At 39.9% G+C, this 26452-nt stretch overlaps 2 protein-coding genes across 2 annotated transcripts; one reads left to right on the top strand and one right to left on the bottom strand.

Moving 5' to 3' along the window:
- Positions 1–317: 317 nt before the first annotated feature.
- On the top strand, positions 318–2423 carry LOC113735120 (pectinesterase 2-like). The gene is made up of 2 exons (XM_027262080.2): positions 318–1279; positions 1569–2423. The coding sequence occupies exons 1-2, from the start codon at positions 391–393 to the stop codon at positions 2255–2257; spliced, it is 1578 nt and encodes a 525-aa protein (XP_027117881.1). The 5' UTR covers positions 318–390; the 3' UTR covers positions 2258–2423.
- A 9178-nt stretch (positions 2424–11601) lies between these two features.
- On the bottom strand, positions 11602–13062 carry LOC113735993 (uncharacterized). Its single transcript, XM_027262949.2, has 3 exons — positions 12529–13062; positions 12240–12375; positions 11602–12125 (listed from the first exon to the last, which is right to left on the bottom strand). The coding sequence occupies exons 1-3, from the start codon at positions 13060–13062 to the stop codon at positions 11602–11604; spliced, it is 1194 nt and encodes a 397-aa protein (XP_027118750.2).
- Positions 13063–26452: the final 13390 nt, after the last annotated feature.

Here is a 26452-nt window from a genome sequence, read left to right on the forward strand (position 1 = left end):
AGACGCGTCATGTGCTGAGTCTAATTTCCTCATCCATTCCTGGATTGTCATCAAGTCAATGAAAATAATATATAACTCACTATATATAGTAATAGCTGTTACTATATTTCATGATTAGATTTAGTCTCCGCAGCCAAAAAAAGAAAATTCAGAATATTGAATTGCTTTAATACTTTTCAACTATATGATAAAAGGAACGAAGAAGGTGCATCCCTACCCCACATCCAACGTTTTAGACCAGACCGCCCAATGTTTTTGCTTGCACTCCTATATATAGTCACCCAAGGCTCATCCTCAAAGTACTCCACACAAGCTAAGCTAATTACAAGGCTTTCAATTTCCTTAGTCTTCCAGTTTCATCATCTTGATCAAATCCACCCATATACTGACATGTTGATCTCTAAGTTAGCAATGGCATTCCCGTTGGCAATTTTTCTGTTCATGACTGTTTTTGTTTCTCCTGCCCTCGCTAGAAATATTCCTCCTCCGCCATCAATAAAATCATGGTGTGCACAAACCCCATATCCACAACCATGTGAATATTTCTTGTCGCAAAGCCCTAAATATGGCTATAACTATCCCATAAAAGGGAAGTCCGATTTTTTCAAGATGTCACTCAATCTTGCCTTAGAACGTGCCGTGCATGCCCAAGAAAACACCAATAACCTCGGTTCAAAATGTCGAGATGAGCGCGAAAAGGCTGCGTGGGAAGATTGTTTAGAGCTATATGAAAGCACCATTGTCAAGATTAACAAAACTGTTGATCCTTACACCAAGTGCGATGCAGTTGATGCACAAACTTGGCTCAGCACAGCACTCACCAATCTTGAGACCTGCAAACAAGGGTTCATTGAGCTTGGTGTTGCTGATCATCTTGTGCCCTTGATGTCAAACAACGTTAGCTGTTTAATTAGTAACACATTATCCCTAAACAAAGTGGGATATAATGAGCCAAGTTATAAGGAGGGGTTCCCAACTTGGGTGACTCCGGGCGACAGGAAACTCTTGCAGTCTTCATCTCCAACACCGAATGCTGTGGTAGCACAAGATGGTTCGGGCAACTTTAAGACGGTTGCTGCAGCTGTAGCTGCTGCAGCGACCCGATCAGGTAATGGAAGGTATGTGATACATGTAAAGGCTGGAACGTATAAGGAAAATGTGGAGATTGGAACTAAGTTGAAGAATATCATGTTGGTTGGTGATGGTATTGGAAAAACCATTATCATGGGAAGCAATAGCGTTGGCGGTGGTACCACCACTTTCAAATCTGCAACAGTTGGTAAGTTAAGCTTACAAAGAAAGCAATTTTAGTTTACACACACACACAACTAGCTAGAAGAGATTTTACATAACTTGGAACTTAAATGAATATCAAGGAAGGTTTCTCTCAAGCACAAATTGCTCCACGAAATTGTTTGTTAACAACATGCATGCTCGATGTATAAAGAACTTATTCTTTCCATGCATGGCAGCCCTCTGAAGTGATGTTGGTTTTCAAATTGTATTTAAATATTCATGTGTAGAAAATTGTAACGGAGCTGACAATATTCCTGTCTACATAATTTCAGCGGTTGTTGGTGATGGATTCATTGCTCGAGCAATTACATTTAGGAACACAGCCGGACCTCAAAATCACCAAGCGGTAGCTCTTCGATCTGGTTCCGATCTCTCTGTCTTCTACCAGTGCAGCTTTGAAGGCTATCAAGACACCCTTTACGTCCACTCGCAAAGACAATTTTACAGCGAATGCGATGTCTATGGAACTGTTGACTACATATTTGGAAATGCTGCTGTTGTTTTCCAGAATTGCAATCTTTATTCAAGAAATCCTCCGAACAAGATAAACACTATCACAGCACAAGGTAGAACCGATCCCAACCAAAACACTGGAATATCTATCCACAATTCCAGAGTTACAGCTGCCTCGGATTTGAAGCCAGTGCAGGGCTCAGTCAAGACATATCTTGGAAGGCCATGGCAACAATATTCAAGAACGGTGTTTATGAAAACATTTCTTGATGGTTTAATTGATCCAGCTGGTTGGCTGCCCTGGAGTGGTAATTTTGCTCTAGATACCTTATACTACGGAGAATATGCTAATACAGGGCCTGGTTCGTCAACCGCAAACAGGGTAAGCTGGAAGGGGTATCACGTGATAACTAGTGCAACAGAGGCTTCTAAATTCACAGTCGGAAACTTCATTGCTGGCAATTCTTGGTTGCCCGCCACCAATGTGCCTTTCACTTCTGGTCTCTAATTCTATACCCCCACAAGTTCAATTCTTTATTTTTTATTTAGCACTGAAAAAATCAATGTCTATTTCCTGTTCCTGGTTTTAGTTAATTTGTCATTCTTTCACACCTCCTGTAATGATGGTTGTCTTAAATATCAAGTTAATTATTTGGATTACCATTTTTTCTTGATTTGGGAGACTAATGGTGTTGAATATCTTATACTACTGTCCACATAATTGATCCGATCAAAGTATGAAATTTCAAGTTGATGGTCATGGATGAAATTTCAAGTTCATGGTCATGGTTAATTAGGATTTCGATGACTTCTTCAAGATTTAGGCACTTTGTGTTTACCGTCGGCTTTGTCAACATTAGTCAATAAAGCAACGGTCGGAGACTTTATACCCACAAGTACATTTTAACTTATTCTGTCTTTTTCGACTTGATCAGCAGGAAAAGGATGGAACTGTCAAATTGGATTGTTAAACCATAGATTTTTTCAACATATACTAGAATTTTATCCATGCCTTAACACGGTCTTTTTTTTAAATTTATTGTGAATTTATATAAATATAAATAATTTAAATACAAAAATTAATAGGAATCCTAAATGTTCATTTGTATTAACTTTAAAAAATTAATATATTCTAAATGTTCAATTATTTACTAATTTTTAAAAATTTGTTTACATACTTTCACTATAATATTATAGTATCTATCAAATAATGTATTCCATATAAAAAACCTGGTAGATATTCCTTTTCTTTACAAATATTCTTTTAGATAATTTAATTTTTATAATGACCATAAACCTAGAATTATATATTCATATTTAATTAAGTAGAAAAAATCCAAAAATCCATTTTTCTTCATCAATAAATATTCAATTTCCAACAATATTGATAAATCTGTCAGTGAAACAATTAATTTTCTTTTTTACACTAAGTTAATTCAAAATTAAAGGAAAAATGATGAAAATTTTGAATATTAATCAACAGTACAGTGGTGAAAGGAAGTAATTTGGGATATCTAAGATTTCAATAATTGTAATTTAAAAAAGATTTTACTATAGTCCTACATGTAATAATTTGATAGAAAGCAGAATCATTGAGATAAGATTAGTTGTTTGTTAAAGCAATATCATTAAGATTAAATTAGTTATTTTTTAAAGTTATTTTAAAATTAGAGATAATTTTTAAACATATAATATATTCCAAATAGGAGTCAATATGGGTAAAACCCAAGTGATCCATAACTTATTAATTTTCTTCAATTAGACTTGCCATGTAGGAGTAAGAAATACCTCTAATTAAAATAGTTACTTTCGTAAAATACATACATATATATATACATATATATATATATATATATATGTCAAACTAGCAAACTTCTTCAAACTAACCAAAGATCACAATCTGTTTATTATAACCTTATATAAATACGAAATGGATTAAGTAGCATCCATTGGCATTCTTGTTAGCGTGGTGATGCTAATTGGAAATTGGAATCATGTTTTGCTTTATGTTTTGTTGTTTTTAATGGTTTTCTTCTATATCTTACATATATATAAAAACTTGCCTTGTTTGGATAGTAATTTTCCGAAGAAAAATTGTTATTTTTTCCATGAACACATTTTCCAATCACCTTTTTATCTCACATACATCAAATAGTTACAGTATTTTTGACAGGTTGTCGAGGCCTATGCAATAATAAAAATAAACCTAATTGTTAGTTAAAATAACCAAAACCTGATTCCAAGTACTGGAGCAGGGACTCTAGGTGTGCAATGGGTTACTTGATTCATTCTATTCCCGAAAAGTTTGCTTGGTCCGATATACCCGGATGGGATAGTTTTCTCACAAACAAATATTAATTTGTAGACATGGCAAGTAGGGTCGTATCCTCAGGGACTGGGAATATTTGTTCCTTTAGAAACCCAAAATAACACAAGGGGTGTTTTTGAATAAGGGATGACAATTAAAACAATTTAATTAAAAATATAAAAATAAATAACTAGCTAGAAATTAAATGATAATTCACTAAACTGAGAGTAACAATAATTAAAAGTCCAAGACAATTAAAATAAGAAAACAATTAAAAAAGAAATAAAATATCCAACTGAAAATCAAATGGCAATTCACTAAAATCAAGGTAATAATAATTAACTGTCTACCCAAGAAATAACTTCAGCAATGGTTCACCTAATTGATCATCGATGCACATGCAATTCCAATTATTTATTAGTAAGTAGGTTATAACTGCCAAACAAGCGATGACAGTCAACCCCTCCTTACTGTGTCGGTTATTAAGATACGCCTGTTAACCACTACTCTAATTGAGAAATAATCCTAAGTACGCTCATAAAATTTAATTCCCCAACTACCTTACGTATTAGAGGAGTCCTAATCTAACCAAATAACGCACTACCAGGGTTATTTCAGATTAGCCTGCGTATCTCCCTGACATGAATCTAATCGTGCCAGTTGTCACTATTTCAAGGCAATTAAACAATTACGGATTTAATGCCCTAATTGACGATAGATTATCAAGTTAACTAATTATCCAGATTCAAGACATTCAATTAATTAAATAATCATGAACACTACAATCAAGGGATATGTGAATACCAATAAATAAAGAAAAAAATAAAATTAAATCGATTTCACAATTTTAGACGAACCAAAGCCTCCGTTGTTCCTTAACTAGAGTGAGAGAATTAGTTCATATTTGATGCGAAGAAACCATACAAGATTGAAGAGAGAGCCGTGGCCATCAGTTGGGCAATGGGCAAATTCAATTCGATAGAAGGAATAAAGAAACGCAAAGTTGCAGAGGATGATTTAATGCCTTCACTTTGTCTGTTCATACACAGGAAGAAAAAGGAACTGCTAAAAAGCTAAAAATGAAGGAAAGTCACGTCCGTAGAAGAATTCCACTACTCTAAAAGCTAAGAAGGAAAAGTCAAAGTAAAGCTAAGCTAAAGCTATTGTTCTTTCTTTGCAATTTCTATTTTGTATCTAGTAGTCCTTGCTACTGTGCGGCGGTCTCCATTCTGTCCAAGGCTCTGCGTCCGCTGCCCTCTTCTGCAAAATTACCATAATGGGCACAATTTTTCCTTTTGCCAACAATGCTGCCCCTCGGATAAGCTCTTGGCTTGGACTCCTTTTCTGTTAAATTGACACTTGTTATTATATTTTCGTTATACTCCCTGAAATAGATGTAAAATACTAAAAGTGAGTAGAATTTAACAATTAATCCACATCGAGTCAGATAATAGGAGAAATTAATAATAAAATAAATGATAAAATCTCACCCTATCAATTCCCCCCACACCTAAACCATGATTGCCCTTAAGCATAAGAACAGTAAACAGACACGAAAATTTGATAATGGCTACTGCCCTGTTTACCATATTGCCAAGATACCATGAGAAAATCATATATCAAGTATCAGTGATCAAAATCAGAAAAACATCAACCCGATTAGCTTCTAAACCACAAATTCCTTCAATTCCAAGTTAACTAATCTAAGAAAAAGAAATGAAGTGCAACATTTATCAGCAAATGGTCCAAATATTAATCAAAATCCCCACGTTGAATCTATAAATCGGCAAACTGACCCCTATCACACACTAACACAACTTACACTCTTTTTTTCTTTTTTCCTTTTTTTTCACGCTTTTTATTATTTATTATTTTTTTCTTTTTTTTTCTTTTGAAAGATTGATAGGGTGTAAATTGTTGGTTATTTTATTGTTAATTTCCCCTTTTATTCTTGCCAAATATTGTTTTAATTATTAATATTTACTTATATTTGGTATTGGATCCAATTTCAGGGATTGAAGCAGAAAATTACCAAAAAGGAGGGACTTGTATGGAAAAATGCAGACTTCTAAGGACTTCAACCTTTGGGTCCTTGAATTGGTGGGGATCACAAGCTAGTGCAAGGCATTTAGTCATTTGGGCTTTTCAAAGAAAGCAACGTAAAGAGACTTGGAACAACAAGTACTTTGGAGGCTTTGTCCACATGTGCGGGGACCACGGATAAGAAGCATGAGTCATTTGGACTCTAGGAAAAGAAACGTACAAGACTTTGAATTTGATGTGGGGACCACTAGAGATAGCATTAGACTTCTTTTTGGCTTTAAAAAGGGAGAAACGTACGAGAGGTTTATCAATCAATAGTTTTAGTTTAGGTTTTTAGCATAGTTTTAGTTTTCTTTTCTTAGCTCTTTCGCATGGTTGTTCTCCATTAATGGAGAACTAACCTCTTAATTCAAGTCAAGGGGACAACTGAAGATTTGGTTCAACAATTACTGTGAGATCTAATTTATTTTAATTGCTTCCTTAATTTATTGGTATTTATATGTTTCCTGCTTTTAATTGCTATAGCTCGTGTGAGTGATTGAATAGATGCGCAATATTTAATTATTCACATAGGCTATTTTGCTAGATAGGGATAATTGAATCCGTAATTGTTCGTTATCTTTATCTCAGTAGCAACTGGCGTAATTGGGTTTATGTCAGGGGAACATACGATCTAATTTAAACAAACCCTCGTAGCGTGTTTGTTAGTTAGGATTGGGTCTTTCTAATTATTAATGCAATCTACAAATTAAATCCTACGGTCGTACCTATGGTTGTTTTTGGGTTAGAGAAATAGTTAACGGTCGTACCTTAACTATCGAGAAATTAAGGAAAGGTTGGTTGTTTATCGCATGCATGACAACTATAACTAGTCTATTAGTAAATGTTGGAATTACCTCTAAATCAATGATCAGTGCATGAACCATTTCTGAAGTATACCCTTGGCTAGAGTTTCTCTTAGTTATTTCTTTTAATTAATCATTTCCTGCATTTAATTTATTTAGTTAGCATTTAATCCAAAACCCCCCATACTTTGGACTCTAGAAGAAACGAATTATCCCCAGTCCTTGTGGATTCGACCCTACTCACCGCTATATACAAAATCTGTATTTTTCTCGGGTAAGTATTTATTATTGCACAGGTTCGGCACCTGTCAATTTTTGGCGCCGTTGCCGGGGACTGGTGCCAGATTAATTTGTTTCTTTTTGAGTTCATTTTTATTTATTTATTTATTTTATTTATTTTTTAAATTTATTTTTCTCTTATTTTTTTATATAGTTTATGGCTTCTAACACTCCGTATTTTGGTGATAGACTGGATTTTGTTTCCGGGAAAGACGATGAGACTAGTTTTTTTGCTAAGTTTGCATATTTAGAGGCAGTAAACTCTATTAGAGAAAGAATGGCTGCTGCAACCTGTAAAATTTGTTATGCCAGGGATCATTCAACCGGTATGTGCCCCGAATATCAAGAAAATCTGAGTGTCCCATTCAATAATTATGGAGATTTTTCACCCTCGTCTCAAACGTGGTATAACCCTAATCCAAACGGGTATGATCAAGGATGGTGGGATAACTCCAATTATAATTATACAACGGGGCCAATGAATTTTCAGCAGTATGAGTCTCAAGAACCGTCATCCATGTCAGGTATGTCTCTTGAAAAAATAGTTGAATTAATAGCTACTAACACATATCAAATTCAACAGGAGGTACATCAACTTCAACAGGAGGTACATCAACTTCAACAGGAGACACAAAAGATGAGTGAAGAGATGAAAGAAGGAAGGCGTGAATGGGCATCTAAAATGAGCAAATTGATTTCTCCAGTTTATGAAGAATTGCCTTCACCGACTATTATCGACCATGAGAAAGATGAGAGTGCAATTATTCTGACAATTGACATGGTACTGCAAGGGTCTCAAGAAGAAGAATCTAAAGATGCAGTTGAAAAGAAAGTTGAAGCGCAAGAATTGAGACCCCAACATCAAATGGTTCAAGTGAATGAATCCAGTGAACAATCTCCAAATGTGATGACATCTCCTCCATTCCTTGATCAATATTTTCCTGACTCTTATTCTTTAATTCCTGTTGGTGAGATTGATTTTATTATACCAGAAAATTTTGAGTTTCATGACAGGAACAAGTCAAGAGTCACGATGGCAAAATATCTCAAACCAATAAGTGCTTGTGATGGAGGGGTGAATGAAGATTTAAGGTCATTACTTGGTTGTTTGGTGCCATCTACTAGTCCATGGAAGACCGTAGCTCGTGTGCTCAAAAATTACTCTACTTACGAGGGCTATCAAGATTACATAGAGGATGAAGCACTAAAGCGAGTTACGCGATTTTATCTTCCATGAATAAACAGGACAATGTCTAGCCAAAGACATTAAAGAAAGGCGCTACTTGGGAGGCAACCCAAGACTATTTGTTTTAGTTTTCATGCATTTTTGAAGTTTTAGTTAAGTGTTAGTGTCAATTAATAGTTTGATGTTTGGTGGCAGGAAATTAGCAGTTAGATGTGCCCACGCCAGGTGGTCACGCCTGAGGGAAAGGAATTTTCGTTCAGGATCTGCAGACTCTATAGCAGTTAGACGTGCCCACGTCTAGGCCAGAGGTTCCTTATTCTAAAAATAAAAAAAAAGAGAAAAAATTTTTACAAAAGCAATTTCAATTTTTGGAGAATTTCGGTAAGACTAGTTAAAAAAAAAAAAACCATTTTATTTTCTTTTTCTTCTTTTCTTCTTTCTTTTCTTTCCTTCTTTCTTTCTTCCCTTTTCTTCTTCTTCTCCGCCGCCCCCCTGTTTCCCTCTGTTTCTTCTTTTTCTGTCACGCCGCTCGCCGCTACCACTTCACCCACGCAGCTCGAGTCGCCCAAGCTCCCTTGCGGCCAGGAGTTTCGTAGCACGCAGCTTCACCTCACGGTCCACCGCCATCTTGCGGCCAAGGCCTGCCGCTGGTCCTCTCTCTTCCATCGCCAAATCCACGCTGCACGCCACCCGTGAGCCAAGCCGACAGCGCGCAGCCGAGCCCGCGCCGCTGCTGCTCTCCACCAGCTTGCCGCCGCCTCTCCCTCAGCTCAGTCCGCCGCCAACAGTCTCCATCAGCTCGCGACCGCCGCTGCACCGCCACCCTCCACCACGAGCAGCTTCACCTCGCGGCCAGGAGCTGCCACGAGCCCTACAGCGCCGCGCCAGCTTGCAGCTCAGCCCACGTCAATCGTCCGCCCCCGCTGCTGTCGACCTCCATCAGCAGCACCACCTGAGCCGCACGGGACTCCTGCCTTTGCCGGCCTCTCCTGCAACCGCGCACATCTCCTCCACTGCCGCGCGTCACCACCTGCTACAATTGGCAGGTGGAGGTATTCGAATTTCCACCTTGATTAGTATTTCTCTAGTTCTTAAATTGATGGAATTTGCGTTTTTGTTTCTTGGGCTTCTTGTTGGAAAACAGCAGGCAGTGATTTTAGACATTTTCTGGGGCTAATTTTGGATAGAGTTGAGTTAAACTGCGCGATATTTAGGGGTACTTTGGAAGTAAGTTGTCAATTGCTTCTGGCTTTAATTTTCGCTCATTTTTGGCACTACTTGGGTGTTTGAATCTATTTCGTTCACTAGGTTGGTTATTTGCTTTAATTTCTCCCTATACACTCACCAGTGGTACTGGTGATGGTAGTTGTTTAACATCTGATAATCTGTGTTCTGGATTGCCTAATTAAATGAGTTGTGACTACTGGGCATTTGTGATTGAGTCCATCCTGTGATTGAGTGTTTGGATAAAGCAGTGGGTGCTTTAGACATTTTCTGGGGGAACTTTTGGGACAGATTTGGGTTTAATTGCTGCCAAAGTAGGGGTATTTTCTGCTATTTGTTGAAAAGTTGGCCTTTTGATTACTTTTTCCCTGCGACTCACCAGTGGTACTGGTTGAGGTCTTTTGCCTATCGTTGTGGCTTATATTTGAAGATATTTGCTTATTTTGAAGTTAAGGTTCTTGCATTTGAGTTGCTGCTATTGAATTTAATTCTTTCCTATCTGTGCACCAGTGGTACTGGTTGCAGTGTTGCTTTCCATTTCTTAATCCTCTGTGCTGGACTGTCTATTCGATTCTTGAGTTTTTGTGCCTGAACTGTCTCTCGATTCTTACCATTAGTTGCTGGAATTACTGGTTTCTTGGCCAAATTGCTAATTTTGAGCGTTTGACTTGGGTATTTGACTGTCCAACTGGTGACATTTGTTGCGCTTCAATCAATTGAATTCATTTGCTCTGTTGGTATCCCTGTCGGTATCACTTGAGTTCTATTTTGCTAGTGTCTGTCTTGCGTCATTTGAAGTGCCTTTGGTTGGGTATTTTCTTCATTTGTTTGTTGAATTGGAAGGCTACTGTGCCACTTCCATTGCTTATTGCAGTTGGTGGCGTCTAATTGACTTGCTGAGAGTATTTTACCTATTGATTTCAATTGCTAAATCTTTAGAGAATTTGTTGCGATTTGCATTTTGTTGATTGGGTTGTCTACTAGGGAGGCACCAGTGGCTATTAAATTATTATTGCTTTGAATTTGCTAAGTGGCCTCTCCCACCGATGGCCTCTGATGCTAAATGGCGCCACTTGCGAGATCAGGTTCACCACGCGGATGAGCAAGTAACGCATATCGCCAGCCAGATGGCTCCAATGTCTAAGAACCTGGCCGCGTACTTCCACCATATCTGCTTCACTCCCCCGTTCCTGCCTATTCCGTAGCCGCTTGAGAGGGAAGCGTGAGGGTGCGCGCGCAGAGAGAGCTGCTGGGTCAGGCTGCTGTCTCGCGCGCCTGCTGCTGCTGGGATGAGTCGCGCTGGGCGGCAGCGCTGGGTTGCGTCGCGCGAGGATGGGCTGGAGCTCGCGCGCCTGGTGGTGCAGCGCGATGGCGGTGCAGGCGCCTGCTGTGAGCTGGCCCGGAGCTTGGTGGGCGGCGGCGGCAGCGATCGCGCTAGGTGCTGGGCGGTGTCGCGCGATGCTGGGCAGCAGGCGGCGTGGGCGGCGCGAGGCTGGGCGGCAGGCGCGCGGTGCGGCGGCGGACCAAGCAAGAGAAGGAAAAGAAAGAAAAGGAAGAAGAAAGAAGAAAGAAAGAAAAGGGAAGAAAAGAAGAAGTGGGGCTACGGTAGTTTTTTTTTTTTTTTTTTTGCTTGAACGTGACCACCTGGCGTGGGCACGCTCAACTGCTCTGAAGCCCGCAGAACCTGAGCGAAAAATTTCCTTCGTCAGGCGTGACCACCTGGCGTGGGCACGTCTAACTACTATGGAGTTCGCAGAACCTGAGCGAGAATTCCTTTCCCTCAGGCGTGACCACCTGGCGTGGGCACGCCTAACCACTAATCTCCTGCCACAAAACATCAAACCATCAATTGACACTAATACATAACTAAAACTTCAAAAATGCATGAAAACTAAAACAAAGAGTCTTGGGTTGCCTCCCAAGTAGCGCCTTTCTTTAATGTCTTTGGCTAGACATAGCACCACTCTTTAGTCTGGATGTAATTGAATTTTCCTTGTAATTGGTGGCCCTCCTCCAGGATCCACATGGCCATTGAGTGCAACTTTTTTCCTAAATTTTCTCTCCATTTTTACCTCATGAATTGCTTTCATCCTATAGGACTTGTTCGCAGCAACTTTGAATCTACCCCTACAAGCAAACTTAGAAAATTCTTGCACAGAGGGATTAGTGGTATACATAGCAAACACAGAATGAGAGTTAACAGGATGTTTCATTGTATCAAAAATGTTAAAGTGGACTATTTCTCCATCAAATTCCATCGTGAGAGTACCCTTACTAACATCAATTTTAGTTTGGGCAGTACTCAAAAATGGTCTTCCTAATATAATGGGTGATGGATTTGGGGCACTTCTATCATCCATGTAAAGCACGTAAAAATCAGCAGGAAAAATTAATCCATCTACTTGCACTAAAACATCCTCAACTATCCCATCCGGATAAGCACATGTACGATCAGCCAATTGAATTATTATCCCCGTTTCTTTTAAAGGTCCTAAATTTAGGGAATCATAGATTGACTTAGGCATCACATTAATAGAGGCCCCTAAATCTATCATGGCATTTTTGATACTAGAATGGCCAATCTTACAGGGGATAGCAAACATACCTGGATCTCCGCATTTGGGTGGGAGTTTCCTTTGAAGTACAGCTGATACATTCTCTCCTACCATCACTCTTTCATCACCCCTTAGCTTTCTTTTGTTAACGCACAAGTCTTTCAAGAACTTTGCGTACTTGGGTACCTGCTTGATCGCGTCCAATAGGGGAATGTTTACTTGAATTTTGCGGAACACATCCAGGATTTCCTTTTCCTTTTCTGCCCTCTTTGTCTTTTCCAACCTGCAAGGAAAATGAGCTATATTAGATTTAATAGGGATCGAAGGAATAGATGTTACCTTAGGCTCTTCGCGAATGCGCCCTTCCTCTTCAATCTCCTTTTCTATCTCCTCCTCACTTTTGCTTTTCGAATTTTTCACTTTAGGCCCTTCCAACTCCTTACCACTTCTCAGCGTCATGGCGCTTACATTCCTGGGATTTTCCTCGGGCTGCGATGGCAGTTTCCCATAAACGTGGGACTCCAACCGGTTAATGGCAGTTGCCAGTTGACTTATTCGAGCGTCTTGGTCCTTCTTGTCCGCTTTGATCTCCTGATGAAGGCTTTTGATTAGGTCCTCCAAGGAGCTTCCTGAATTGGAGGATGAGGGTTGAGATTTTGGTTGCCAAGGCTGGTGGAATCCTGGTGGACGATTCGGGAATGAACCTTGTTGCCTGTTCCCATAACTGAGGTTGGGATGGTCTCTCCAACCGGAGTTGTATGTGTTGGAATACGGGTCATACTGCCTGCGGGGCGCGGGCACGCCTCCGGCCATATTTATCTGTTCCGCCCCGTCCTCTTGCAAAATGGGGCACAAATCTGTGCAGTGGTCCATGCTAGTACAGATTCCACACACCTTTGCTCGCGGTGTGTCTCTCATGGCAAATTGCCTGACAGCAGACGTCAACTCTGACAGTTGCTGCTGGATGGATAACGTCTCTGCCTCATTGACTCTACGGGTAGGATTGCTATCACGGAAGCCGAACTACTGAGAGTTTTCTGCCATGGCTTCAATAAGGTCCCACGCTTCCCTCGGTGTCTTGTTCGCCAGGGCTCCTCCACTCGCAGCGTCAATAATACTCCTGTCAGTTGACTGGAGTCCCTCATAGAAGTACTGGATCAACAGTTGTTCACTAATCTGATGCTGTGGGCATCTAGCGCACAACTTGGTGAACCTTTCCCAAAAATCGTACAATGACTCCCCGGAGTATTGCTTGATGCTGCAAATCTCCTTCCTCAAACTTGTAGCCCGGGATGCGGGGAAAAATTTCTCCAGGAATTTCTTTTTCAATTGTGCCCACGTGGTGATACTACCTGCAGGCAGGTAGTATAACCAATCCTTCGCTGCATCCTTGAGAGAGAAGGGGAAGGCCCTCAGTCTTATTTGCTCCTCAGTGACCCCAGGAGGTTTCATGCTAGAGCAAACTACTTCGAATTCCTGGACATGTTTGTGGGGTTCTTCACCAGAAAGACCATGGAACGAAGGCAGGAGCTGAATCAACCCCGATTTCAGCTCGAAAGAGGTATTTTCAGCCAAAGTTGGGAACGTGATGCACAAGGGCTGATGAGTCAGGTCTGGGGTAGCCAACTCCCTTAATGTCTGAGTGTTGGCCATGCTAAATTCGTCTTCTGTTGACTCGTTTGCAGTAGATAAATGCCTTTCTTTTTGTCTCTTGGTCTCTTGCCTCCGCCTACGCGCTGCCTTCTCAACCTCAGGATCGTATACCAAGTCACCTGTGCGAGAAGAACGGGGCATAAACTAGCAAAAGTACCAAGAAAAAGAAAAATAAAATAAAACAAAATAAAAACTGAATTAAAAAAGAAACGAATAATTCAAACGCCAAGTCCCCGGCAACGGCGCCAAAAATTGGCAGGTGCCGAACCTGTGCAATAATAATAAATAAATCCTAACTACCACCTGAAACAGCTAGTAATCAATTCGAGTACTGGAGCAGGGACTCTAGGTGTGCAATGGGTTACTTGATTCACCCTGTTCCCGAAGAGTTTGCTTAATCCGATATACTTGAATTAATTATTTAACTGAACTCCCTAACTAGTAGACAGTGGTAAGCAGGGTCGTCTCCTCAGGGACTGGAGAGATATTTGTTTCTTTTCAAATCAAGATTAATGGGGGGGTTTTGGTATCAAAAGCCAACTGAACAAATTAAATGCAGAAAATAATTAATTAAAAGAAATAACTAAGAGAAACTCTAGCCAAGGGTATACTTCAGAAATGGTTCATGCACTGATTATTGATGCAAAAATAATTCCAACATCTATTAATAGATTGGTTCTAGTTGTCTCGCACGCGCTAAACAACCAACCCTTCCTTAATTTATCGATAGTTAAGGTACGACCGTTAGCTATTTCTCTAACCCAAAAATAACCCTAGGTACGACCGTAGGATTTAATTTCCAGATTGCATTAATAATTAGAAAGGCCCAATCCTGACTAACAAACATGCTACGAGGGTTCATTCAAGCCAGATCAAATATTCCCCTGACATAAACCCAATTATACCAGTTGCTACTGGGATAGAGGTAACGAACAATTACGGATTCAATTACCCCTATTTAGCAAAATAGCCTATATGAATAATTAATTATTGCGCACTAACCAATCATGCACGAGGCTATAGCGATTAAAAGCAAGGAACATATAAATACCAATAAATGAAGGAAATAATTAAAAGCGGTTTAGATCTCACAGTATTAATTGAACCAATTCATCAGCTGTCCCTTGACTAGAATTAGGGGTTTAGTTCCCCATAATCGAATAGGCCGCGCGTACAAGGTAGGGAAGGGTCATCGATGCTTTCTTTCTTTTGTTAGGCAAGCATATCCGGAACACTTTCAGCTGCTTGATTCCTCGGTCATGGCTAATCACAAGCTACGGAATTCCCAAGTCAACAAGAGATGCAAAACCAATACGAAGTCAACAATAATGGCTCATATGGGTCCCTCACAAGCTAACACACGAGAGAAAGGTTTCAATTGCTCCTTTTGATATTTCAATTTCGGTCAACCGAATCTTGAGTTTTCAAAGTTTACAAAAGATGGAAAAGGAAAAGTACAGAAGTCAAGAATGGTGGCCCTCTGTCTCTGCCGCCTCTCCTGCAAAGCTGCGGCTCCCTCCTCCTACCTCCAGAGCCAAAAACCAAGAAAATAAAGAGAAAAAACTGTCTAACCTAAGCCGCGCGAGCGAGATAAATAATATCCCCGAATAGCCAAAAATTGTTACCTATCTTAAAAATTGCAGCCAGACTCCCTAGAAATATATTAAAATAAAATCTATTACAATTAGGTTTCTTCAACTTCTCAAACGGGCCCCACGTCCGATGACTCTTCTAAAAGTTGAATTTAAGCACTTTTCAGCAACCATTCCTGCAATTAGCATCAAAACAAAATATCAGTAGAATCCACCCAATTAACGAAAATATTTAGCCAATTAATTGTGCAGTAATGCCCAAAATACCCACTAAAATACAACCTATCAGTTTCGTTTTTCTCTTCACTTTAATTGCTATATTACCTCCATCGAGGGCAATGTCGGACTTAGGTGTGGGGGGGACAGCTGTGGTACAGCTAGTATTTCTAATTTTTAGTTTTTACATGTTTTCCTTTATTTTTGTTATTTGTTCTAGTTTTCGTTTATTTTCTTTTTTTTTTCTAGTGGTCAGTCTTCTATAACTACCAAGTTTTGATGCTGGATTGTTGCCTCTAATTCTGCTATTGCCAAGTTTTATTAATAAAAGGGTATTAAGTTAATGTGGTTGAGCTCAGGAACATCTCTTTGGTGAATATCAATACTTGCTTAACTTTTCCAATTTTTGGTTAACTTTTCTAGGCATAGGGAATGATTGTTGGCATTCTTCATGTGAATTGGTCCAATTATTAATTTTAGTTCTCCATGTTTGAAATTTGAGGCTGGCTGCTGTTATTTTTAGTTATTGTGCTATATGATTGTAAATAAGAGGTGACTGTACTCCGCTAGTTATCACTACTGAGTAACCGGGGATTTTCACCTAAAGTGTCGATTCTCGCGTCAAAAGGTGGTAATTGCTATGAGTGCGTAGTCCTGTAGCGATTAGAGCTGAGTAACCGGGCTCCTCCATCTGTCAAATGTTGGAGTTCGCGTCAAAAGGCTCTAAGGGCTATAGACTAAGTCTTTTGCTATTCAAAAAACAAAAAACAAAAAAAAAAAAAGAAGTGAAGTAAAGATTGTGTTAGTATGTGAATAAATCAGCTTGCCGGTTTGTGATTTTAATGTCGAGATTTTGGTTAATAGTTGGACCATTTGCTGATAAATATGAGCAACCATTCCTTTTTCTTAGATTAGTTTGCTTTAAATTGGAGAAGTTGGTGGTTTAGAGGCTAACCGGGTTGATTTTTCTTGGATATTGACCTGTGATGCTTGATATTTATTTTTCTTGGGCATCTTGGCAATACGGTAGTTGGAGCAGTAGCCATTGTCAAATTTTGGTGTTCAATTGCTGTTCCCATGCTTGAGGGCAAGCATGATTCAGGTGTGGGGGGAATTGATAGGGTGTAAATTATTGGTTATTTTATTGTTAATTTCCCCTTTTATCCTTGCCAAATATTGTTTTAATTATTAATATTTACTTATATTTGGTATTGGATCCAATTTCAGGGATTGAAGCAGAAAATTACCAAAAAGGAGGGACTTGTATGGAAAAATGCAGACTTCTAAGGACTTCAACCTTTGGGTCCTTGAATTGGTGGGGACCACAAGCTAGTGCAAGGCATTTAGTCATTTGGGATTTTCAAAGAAAGCAACGTAAAGAGACTTGGAACAACAAGTACTTTGGAGGCTTTGTCCACATGTGCGGGGACCACGGATAAGAAGCATGAGTCATTTGGACTCTAGGAAAAGAAACGTACAAGACTTTGAATTTGGTGTGGGGACCACTAGAGATAGCATTAGACTTCCTTTTGGCTTTAAAAAGGGAGAAACGTACGAGAGGTTTATCAATCAATAGTTTTAGTTTAGGTTTTTAGCATAGTTTTAGTTTTCTTTTCTTAGCTCTTTCGCATGGTTGTTCTCCTTTAATAGAGAACTAACCTCTTAATTCAAGTCAAGGGGACAACTGAAGATTTGGTTCAACAATTACTGTGAGATCTAATTTATTTTAATTGCTTCCTTAATTTATTGGTATTTATATGTTTCCTGCTTTTAATTGCTATAGCTCGTGTGAGTGATTGAATAGATGCACAATATTTAATTATTCACATAGGCTATTTTGCTAAATAGGGATAATTGAATCCGTAATTGTTCGTTATCTTTATTTCAGTAGCAACTGGCGTAATTGGGTTTATGTCAGGGGAACATACGATCTAATTTAAACAAACCCTCGTAGCGTGTTTGTTAGTTAGGATTGGGTCTTTCTAATTATTAATGCAATCTACAAATTAAATCATACGGTCGTACCTAGGGTTGTTTTTGGGTTAGAGAAATAGTTAACGGTCGTACCTTAACTATCGAGAAATTAAGGAAAGGTTGGTTGTTTATCGCGTGCATGACAACTATAACTAGTCTATTAGTAAATGTTGGAATTACCTCTGAATCAATGATCAGTGCATGAACCATTTCTGAAGTATACCCTTGGCTAGAGTTTCTCTTAGTTATTTCTTTTAATTAATCATTTCCTGCATTTAATTTATTTAGTTAGCATTTAATCCAAAACCCCCCATACTTTGGACTCTAGAAGAAACGAATTATCCCCAGTCCTTGTGGATTCGACCCTACTCACCGCTATATACAAAATCTGTATTTTTTTCGGGTAGATATTTATTATTGCACAGGTTCGGCACCTGTCAAAGATAGCACAAAAGACTTAGTCTCTAACTATTGGAGCCTTTTGACACGAACTTCGACATTTTTTCAGATGAAGGGGCCCGGTTACTTAGCTCCTATCGCTATAAGACCACGTACTCATAGAAATTACTACTTTTTGACGCGAGAATCGACACTTTAGGTGAAGAGCCCAGTCAATTTCCTTAGTCTTCCAGTTTCATCATCTTGATCAAATCCACCCATATATTGGCATGTTGATCTCTAAGTTAGCAATGGCATTCCCGTTGGCAATTTTTCTGTTCATGACTGTTTTTGTTTCTCCTGCCCTCACTAGAAATATTCCTCCTCCGCCAATTTGGACTTAGGAGCATCCATTAATGTAATATCTAAGTCTATCTATGCTTCTCTGAATCTGGGTCCATTAAAAGAAACTGGAATAATCATTCAATTAGCTAACTGAACTAATGCATATCCTGATGGGTTAGTTGAAGATGTGTTGGTAAAAATTAATGATTTGGTGTTTTTAGTTGACTTTTATGTACTTGATATGGATGATGATCACTCTCACAATCCCTCACCTTTGTTATTAGGTAAACCCTTTTTTAGCACAGCACAAACGAAAATTAATGTCAATAAGGGTACCTTGTCTATGGAATTTGATAGGAAAATTGTGCATTTTAATATTTTTGATCCTATGAAATACCCCTCAAACTCCAACTTGAGCTTTGTTTTCTCTGTGAGTGCTATTGACCCTACGGTGCAAGAAGTGTTTGAAACTGTTGGCAGGGATGAGTTGGAGGTTGTTTTAACCAAGCACCTCGAGTTGGAGACAACTCCTGAGGTGGAGTGAAGTGAAGATTTGAAATGCACAATAGGGGCACTACACTCGTTGCCAACCACAACGAAAAGGTATGAAGTTTCACCTATTTACATTTCCGAACCTCACCAAAAGGTATTACCATCTGTGGTGCAGGCACCTGTATTGGAGTTGAAACCCCTACCGAAACACTTAAAATATGCGTATCTGAACGACAACGAAACACTCCCGATGATTATCTCGAATGCACTATCAGACACCCAAGAGGAGAAGTTAATTCGGGTTCTAAGAGAGCATAAAGAGGCACTAGGTTGGACCATCACAAACATTAAGGGGATAAGCCCATCTATTTGTATACATCGGATTATGCTGGAAGAGGATACCAAACCTGTACGGCAGGCTCAAAGGAGGCTTAACCCCCTTATGATAGAAGTGGTAAAAAAATTTTTTTGAAACTGTTAGATGTGGGGATCATCTTTACAATATCGATAGCCCTTGAGTGAGTCCGGTCCAGATAGTACCAAAGAAGGCAGGAGTGACAGTGGAGGCCAACCAAACGGGTGAGTTCGTGCCAGTGCACAAATCTATTGGATGGAGGCAGTGTATTGATTACTGTAAGTCGAATGCCGTTACCGAAAAGGATCATTTTTCCCTCCCTTTCATTGACCAAATGGTTGAATGTTTAGCTTGTAGAGTTTACTATTGCTTTTTGGATGAATTTTCAGGATATTTTCAGATAGCAATTGCACCAGAGGATCAAGAGAAGACGACCTTCAGGTGCCCGTTCAGAACCTTTGCTTATAGACGAATGCCCTTCGGGTTGTGCAATGCATCTGCAATATTCTAGAGGTGTATGGTAAGTATTTTTTCTGAATATGTGGAAAACAATTATTGAAGTTTTCATGAACGATTTCAGTGTGTATGGTAATAGTTTTGATACATGTCTAGATAACTTGAGATTGATCTTATTAAGATGTATAGAAACTAATCTCGTGCTTAATTGGAAAAAATGTCATTTTATAGTTGAGCACAGGATAATCTTGGGTCATATTGTATCTTCTAAAGGCATCGAAATTGACAGGGCAAAAATAAATATTATATCTAGCTTTACCTTACCCCGCGAGTGTGTGGGATGTGCACTCTTTTCTTGGACATGCAGGTTTTTATTGAAAGTTTATCAAGCATTTTTCAAAAATTGGAGCCCCATTATTCTAGCTTTTACAAAAAGATGTAGCCTTCGAGTTCGATGACAAGTGTGAGAAAGTTTTCGACAAATTGAAAGAGCTATTGACCTCACCCCCGATCATCCAGCCCCTTAACTGGAATTTGCTATTCGAGATCATATGCGATGCTAGTGATCATGTTGTTGGGGCTATATTGGGGCAAAGAGTGGGAAAGGCAGCTCGCGTCATTTACTATGCATCTCGAACTTTGAATGGGACCCAATTGAATTACTCCACTACTGAGAAGGAGATTCTTGCAGTAATTTTTGCTTTAGAAAAATTCAGGTCATATTTGTTAGGTGCTAAAGTTATTGTATTTTCTGATCATGCAGCATTAAGGTACCTAATGACCAAGAAAGATGCAAAATCGAGGCTCATCAGGTGGATATTGCTCCTACAGAAATTTGACCTAGAAATAAGGGATAAAAGAGACTTAGAGAATCTAGTAGCCGACCATTTGAGTCGTATACCCGTTGGAGAGGAGAACGAGCCATTGAAGGATGCATTCCCTGAAGAGTATTTACTTTCTTTAAATTCTCAATTGTCTTGGTATGCTGATTTGATCAATTATTTAGTAACAGGTAAATTTCCTACAGGTTGGTCAAAATCGAAAAGGGATAAATTGAAGAGCGACGCCAAGTATTTCATCTGGGATGACCCGTACTTGTGGAAGAGATGTGCTGACCAGGTGATGAGACGATGTGTAAGTGAAGCTGAATTCCTGTCAATTTTTAATTTTTATCATACTTTTGCCTGTGGAGGTCATTTTGGACCCAAGAGAACTGTTCATAAGGTATTGAAAAGTGGATTTTATTAGCCTTCTTTGTTTAAAGATGCGTATGTGTTTTGTAAGTCTTGTGATCGTTGTCAAAGGGTAGGTAATATAGCCCGTAGAGATCATATGCCCCAAGTCCCGTTAATTTTTGTTGAAAATTTTGATGTGTGGGGTATTAATTTCATGGGGTCTTTTCCTACCTTATTTGATTTTATGTATATTTTGTTGACAGTCGATTACGTGTTTAAATGGGTAGAGGCTGAGGCCACCCGGACTAATGATTCGAAAGTAGTTGCAGTTTTTATCAGGTTTAATGTTTTTGTATGTTTTGGGATGCCAAGGGCAATTATTAGTGACAGGGGGACGCATTTCTGCAATAAGACCGTAGATGCATTATTTCGCAAGTACGGTGTACTCCACAGGGTCTCGACGTGGTACCACCCTCAGACCAATGGTCAAGCAGAGGTATCGAATCGAAAAATTAAGTCAATCTTGAAGAAAATGGTGCGACTCGATAAGAAGGACTGGAGTCAAAGATTGGAAGATGCGCTTTGGGCTTATCGAACGGCATACAGGACTCCCATAGGGATGTCACCGTACAGATTGATATTTGGGAAACCGTGTCACCTTCCAGTGGAGTTCGAGTACAAGACTTTTTGGGCAATAAAACAGTGTAACATGAATCTAGAAGATACCGGTGCTCAACGGAAGTTGGATTTGCAAGAATTGGAGGAGATTCGGAATGAAACGTACGAGAATGCATTAATTTACAAGGAAAGAAGTTGGACATTTCATGATCAATAAATTTCGAGGAAAACCTTTGAAGTGGGTCAAAAGGTTCTCCTATACCAATCCGAGCTCAAATTATTTCTAGGTAAATTACGTTCCCGTTGGATTGGCCCTTTCGTTATAACTCACGTTTTTCCCTATGGTGCAATAGAAATTCAGAGTACCAAAACAGATAAGCAATTTGTGGTGAATGGACATCGCCTCAAACACTATTATGAGGGTCTTGTAAATGGAGAAGTGGAGGTGATACGTTTGGATGAGCCACAGTGTTCCAAATAGCACTCCTTAGCCATATCTAGCCAAAGACATTAAAAATAGGCGCTCATTGGGAGGCAACCCAATTTCTTTTGGTTGTTTGTTCGATTTTGTTTTGATAGTTTAAATATGTTTTCCTTGAGTTTGACTGATTTCTAGCTTCAATTATCGTTTTTGATGGTTCATAGGTATTTTTCTGGCATGACGCGGGCATGGAAAGCTCACGGTCAGAAGGGTTCTTGCCCTTTTGACGCGCCTGCGTTATGTCGGATGGAGAGCTCATAATCAGAAGAGTTCCTGCCTCTTGACATGCCCGCGTCACGATCGCGGGAAAGGTAAGTATTCAAAACTCAAAAACAATTTTCGATTCCCTGTTCCTCTCTAATTTTGAATTTCGAAAGAACAAGTCTGGTTCATAATAAAAAAAATAAAATAAAAAAATTTTTTAAAAAATTTTATTCTTTAAAACAAAAAAAAGAAAATTTTTCAACCGTGGCTTAGATATTCAAAGTCAAACGTTTAATAATATAATTTAAAAAAAATTTCCTCCTTTTCTTTCTTTTCTTTCTTTTCTTTCTTTTTTTTCTTTCTTTCTTCTTTCTTTTTTCTTTCTTCTTCCCTGCTGCCCTCGTTCGCCTTTTCCTTCTTTTCTTCCGCACGCCGCACTCCAAGTCTTCAATCTCCCTTGCGCTGCCACCACCGTCGCTCACCAACTCACCTCCGCCCGTAAGCTGGCGCCGCTCTCTCTCCCTCCCTCCGCGCTCGCAGATCCTATCCACTCGAGCTCTCTCCATCGTGCGCTGCCAGCTCGCGCAACCACCGGCCCACCTTGCGCGCTCCACTGCCATCTCTACCTCCATAGCGCACCGTTCTCTCCTCCGCTACCACTACTTCCTCCCTCCCTCGCGGCAGCGCCCTCTCGCGCGCCTCTGCCTCTCTGATCCCACAGCCGCACGCCACAATCCACGACCAGCTGCCGTGGCTACTTCCTCTCTCCCTCGCGCGAGCTCTTCTTTTCTTCCTCTGTCCGCGCATCTCTCTCTCCGTCCGCCTCTCTCTACTCACACCCACGCACTGCGCCTCCTCCGTTTCACCAATACCAATCCAGTTTTTTTATTTGGTGACCGTTGTAGGTATTTGAAACTCGATCCCCAACTCTTGGTAGTGATTGGTATCGTTTGAAATTTATCAGTAGTTTGGAGTGGCATTTGGTTTTCTTCATTTACTGTGATTTCCACGTGTGGTACTGGTTGGACTATTCTCGCTTGAATTTGCTGCTTCTTTTGGATTGGTTGAAATTCTGCGATTAACCGTCGAATTGGGACCATTTGTTGGGAGTCTGGTTGAATCTTGCTTGCTTTTGACTGTTAAATTTGGAAGCCGTTGTTGCTTGATGAATTGGGGGCCATAGGTATCATTTGCTCTGCTCTGTTATAGCAATTTCTTTGGTGCTGGACTGCATTTTGCACCAGTGGTACTGGTTGGCGTATTTTTCCTTGCCTGTGTTAACTCTATTTGGTTGGATACCTGATTGTCTGCCAAGGGCCTGTGACTGGGTTGCTATTGCTAATTTTCTACACTGTTATTGCTGAATTTAGCATATTATTGGAGCAATTGTTATGGTTTGACTGGTGGGGGCATTCGTTGAAATTTTAGAGTGCATTTGTTGAGATTGTGGATGGCCCAAGTTTGCTTGTTGACTGACTGAATTGGGTAGTCCCTGTGCTTATTGACGTGACTTTGCTAGTTTCCAGTTGTTGATACTAGTTTCTGGTTGTTGTTTTGGAGTGCAACTGTTGCTTTGTTGACCATATTTGGGCTTGGGTGGCCCGTGTTTGCTTTTGATTGTTGAATTGGGAGGCACTGGTGACTACTGAATTTCGTTTGTTGGATCCTATTGTGTCTCTGCTAATTGCATCTGCTGGTTTCTGTAATTGTTGGAGCTTTTATCTCTGGTTCATTGAGTTGATTGTTGGGAGACATAGTGAGAACAAAGTCATCCTCTAGGTCTAGATCCTCTCAATCTCAATCCCCACCACAAGCATCCATTCCTGTGAATACACCTACCAACCTACCCTCTTCTTCTAGTGTCCGAACCCGCTTAAGTAGGGGTAGGGGTGCTCAGGTAAATACCCCCACTCACTTTGGGGGGCATTTGAACTTCACTAGATCTGCCGATCAGCAGAGATACGTTAAGGTTTGTGAGAGGCATATCATATCCTGTAAATCTTGTGACAAATTTGCTATGAGTGCCCTAGGCAAACGAGAGGAGGTTGAGCAGATATTTACAGCTATCGGGTGGTGCCCGTATCTTGATATCTTCTGCCCCTTTTTTGTCGAGCTGATTCGGGAGTTTTACTCCACCTTCGAGTTTGAGTTGCCTACGAGATACACCGTTGAGACACCAAATGTCATTCGTTTCCGTCTGACGAGTCGGGAGTTCAATTTCTCCATTACCCAGTTTAATCTAGCATTTGGGTTTATTACTCGAGAGTATGCCGAGACTAGGGAGTATGCTGAGAGTGCCTGTGATTACGTAGAGCCATTTCTCTCCCGCTACCACGATGTGTGGGGGGACATGTCTGTCGATTGGCACCGCTATGACCCTTCTAGGTCTAGGAGCTCTTTTCTTAAGGACCCTAGTGCCCAATATGTGCAGCGGTTCTTAGCCTACAGCTACTCAGGTCGCAAGGACAGCTCCGGTATTCTCTCTCGACCCGAGTTTTTCTTCATCTGGCGTATGAAAAATAATATCAAAGTCAACTTGGGGTGTTGGTTGGCAGCACAGTTCAAGACTGTTTTGGCCAAAAAGAACAAACTCCTGATTCTTGGGTCCTACATCACCCACTTGGCGACGCAGTTGGGAGTTCTTAATCTGGAGAACCACGACCTACATTTGGCATTCGAGATGGAGCTCCTGGATGTAAACTGCTTAAAGAAGATGAGAGTCGTCGAGCATCTGTCCAATGGTTTCTACCAGTTTACCCCTCTGGGACCGGTTCGGGCTCCGGGTACGCACCATTCGACACAAGCGGGGCCCTCTTCATTTCCTGGGTCGGCCGAGGACACTGCTGGACCATCTACCTCCTCTGCGCCCCCTCCACCACCTGGGGCTACTGAATGGCAATAACTCCAGGAACAGGTTCAGAATTTGGGGGCTCGGATGCTCAACATCAACGCCAATGTAGCCGGCATGGCGCAGAATTTGGCGCAATTTATGCTTCATGCGGGTTTCCCTCCTCCAATCCCACCTCGCCCACCACTTTGAACTGACTTCAGGGAGTTTTGTTGCCCCTTCTCCCATTTTTGATGTTTATCTGTCACATTGAGGACAATGTGTCCTATAGGTATGGGGGGGATCAGATGGGGTATGGGGTACCAATATTTTTAGTTTTTAGTAGATTTTTGTTTTTTTTTTGGTGTTTTTCCTTTATTTTTAGTTGGTTATTTGTCTATCTTTCGTTTAGTTTCTTTCCTTCCTTTTGGTGGAGGTATTGGATTGAACCTCGGCAAAGCAAGTGTTATTTAGCTCCTGAGAGCTCCCGTGAGCTCCCGTATCCTTATTGAGTGTGTTTATTGTTAAATTATGATTTATTTGAAATTTATAACTTTACTTCCTGTATAAGTGTTAGTGTTACTTGACCTATGTGTTTGCATGTTTTCTTAGCCTCACTGAGCGTTCGCTCACCCCATTAGTTTGTTTTCCTTAACAGGAGCTTGGAATGGAAAGAATTTTGGAAAAGCCGGTCTAATTACTTTTGATTAGTATTTTGGATGTAATTGTTTAGCCAACTTCTAGTAGTTGTATTTTGGGAAAAGTAATGTACTTTTGATAACTTGTGATGAAAGATTGAAATATTTATTTAAGGCAGCGACCTTTCTTTGTATCTACTTTCATATTTTTGGTTGTTTATCCTTAAGTTTGAATTGGAACCGTATTGAATCCTGGCGAGAGCTAGATAGGCATTCCGCTGATACCCTTAGGTTCGCTGTAGGAAGAAGTAGGGGCGTCACACATAGAGTGCTAGAACACTATTTTTACACCTAGAAACATTTTAGAACTTATAGCTATAGCCCTAAATTCTTGTATTACTTTTCAAATAAGCCCTCCAATTTGGTTCTAAACTTGTTAAATATGCATTAAATTGTAAATTGCATAAATTGCTACTTAATTATACTACCTTGTTTGTATTTTCTTGTAAAGTATCTTAGAAACACCAAACATACACTGAACCTGCCTTTCTTAGTATTAATATGTTTTTAGAAATTTTACATAATATATTAATTTTTAAAATTAAATATATTTATGACATTATAATGACGTCATCTGGTTCTTGATCAAATTCATTAGCCCCTGACCCCTGATCTCAATTGAGTCGACGGTCAGTCCAAGTTTCAAAACATTGCTTATAAGAGATAAGGAAAGGGGAAGAGGTTGAAAGTTGGCTTTTTGCTTTCGTACTAATCTTCCTACCATCTAAGTTGGATCTTAAAGCCTGTGTCAAGATTATTGTTGTTGTTTATCTTATAATTGGGTCTAAAAGAAATTTAA

The sequence above is a fragment of the Coffea arabica genome, chromosome 3c (genome assembly GCF_036785885.1).
Source record: "Coffea arabica cultivar ET-39 chromosome 3c, Coffea Arabica ET-39 HiFi, whole genome shotgun sequence".
Classification (NCBI taxonomy): domain Eukaryota; kingdom Viridiplantae; phylum Streptophyta; class Magnoliopsida; order Gentianales; family Rubiaceae; genus Coffea; species Coffea arabica.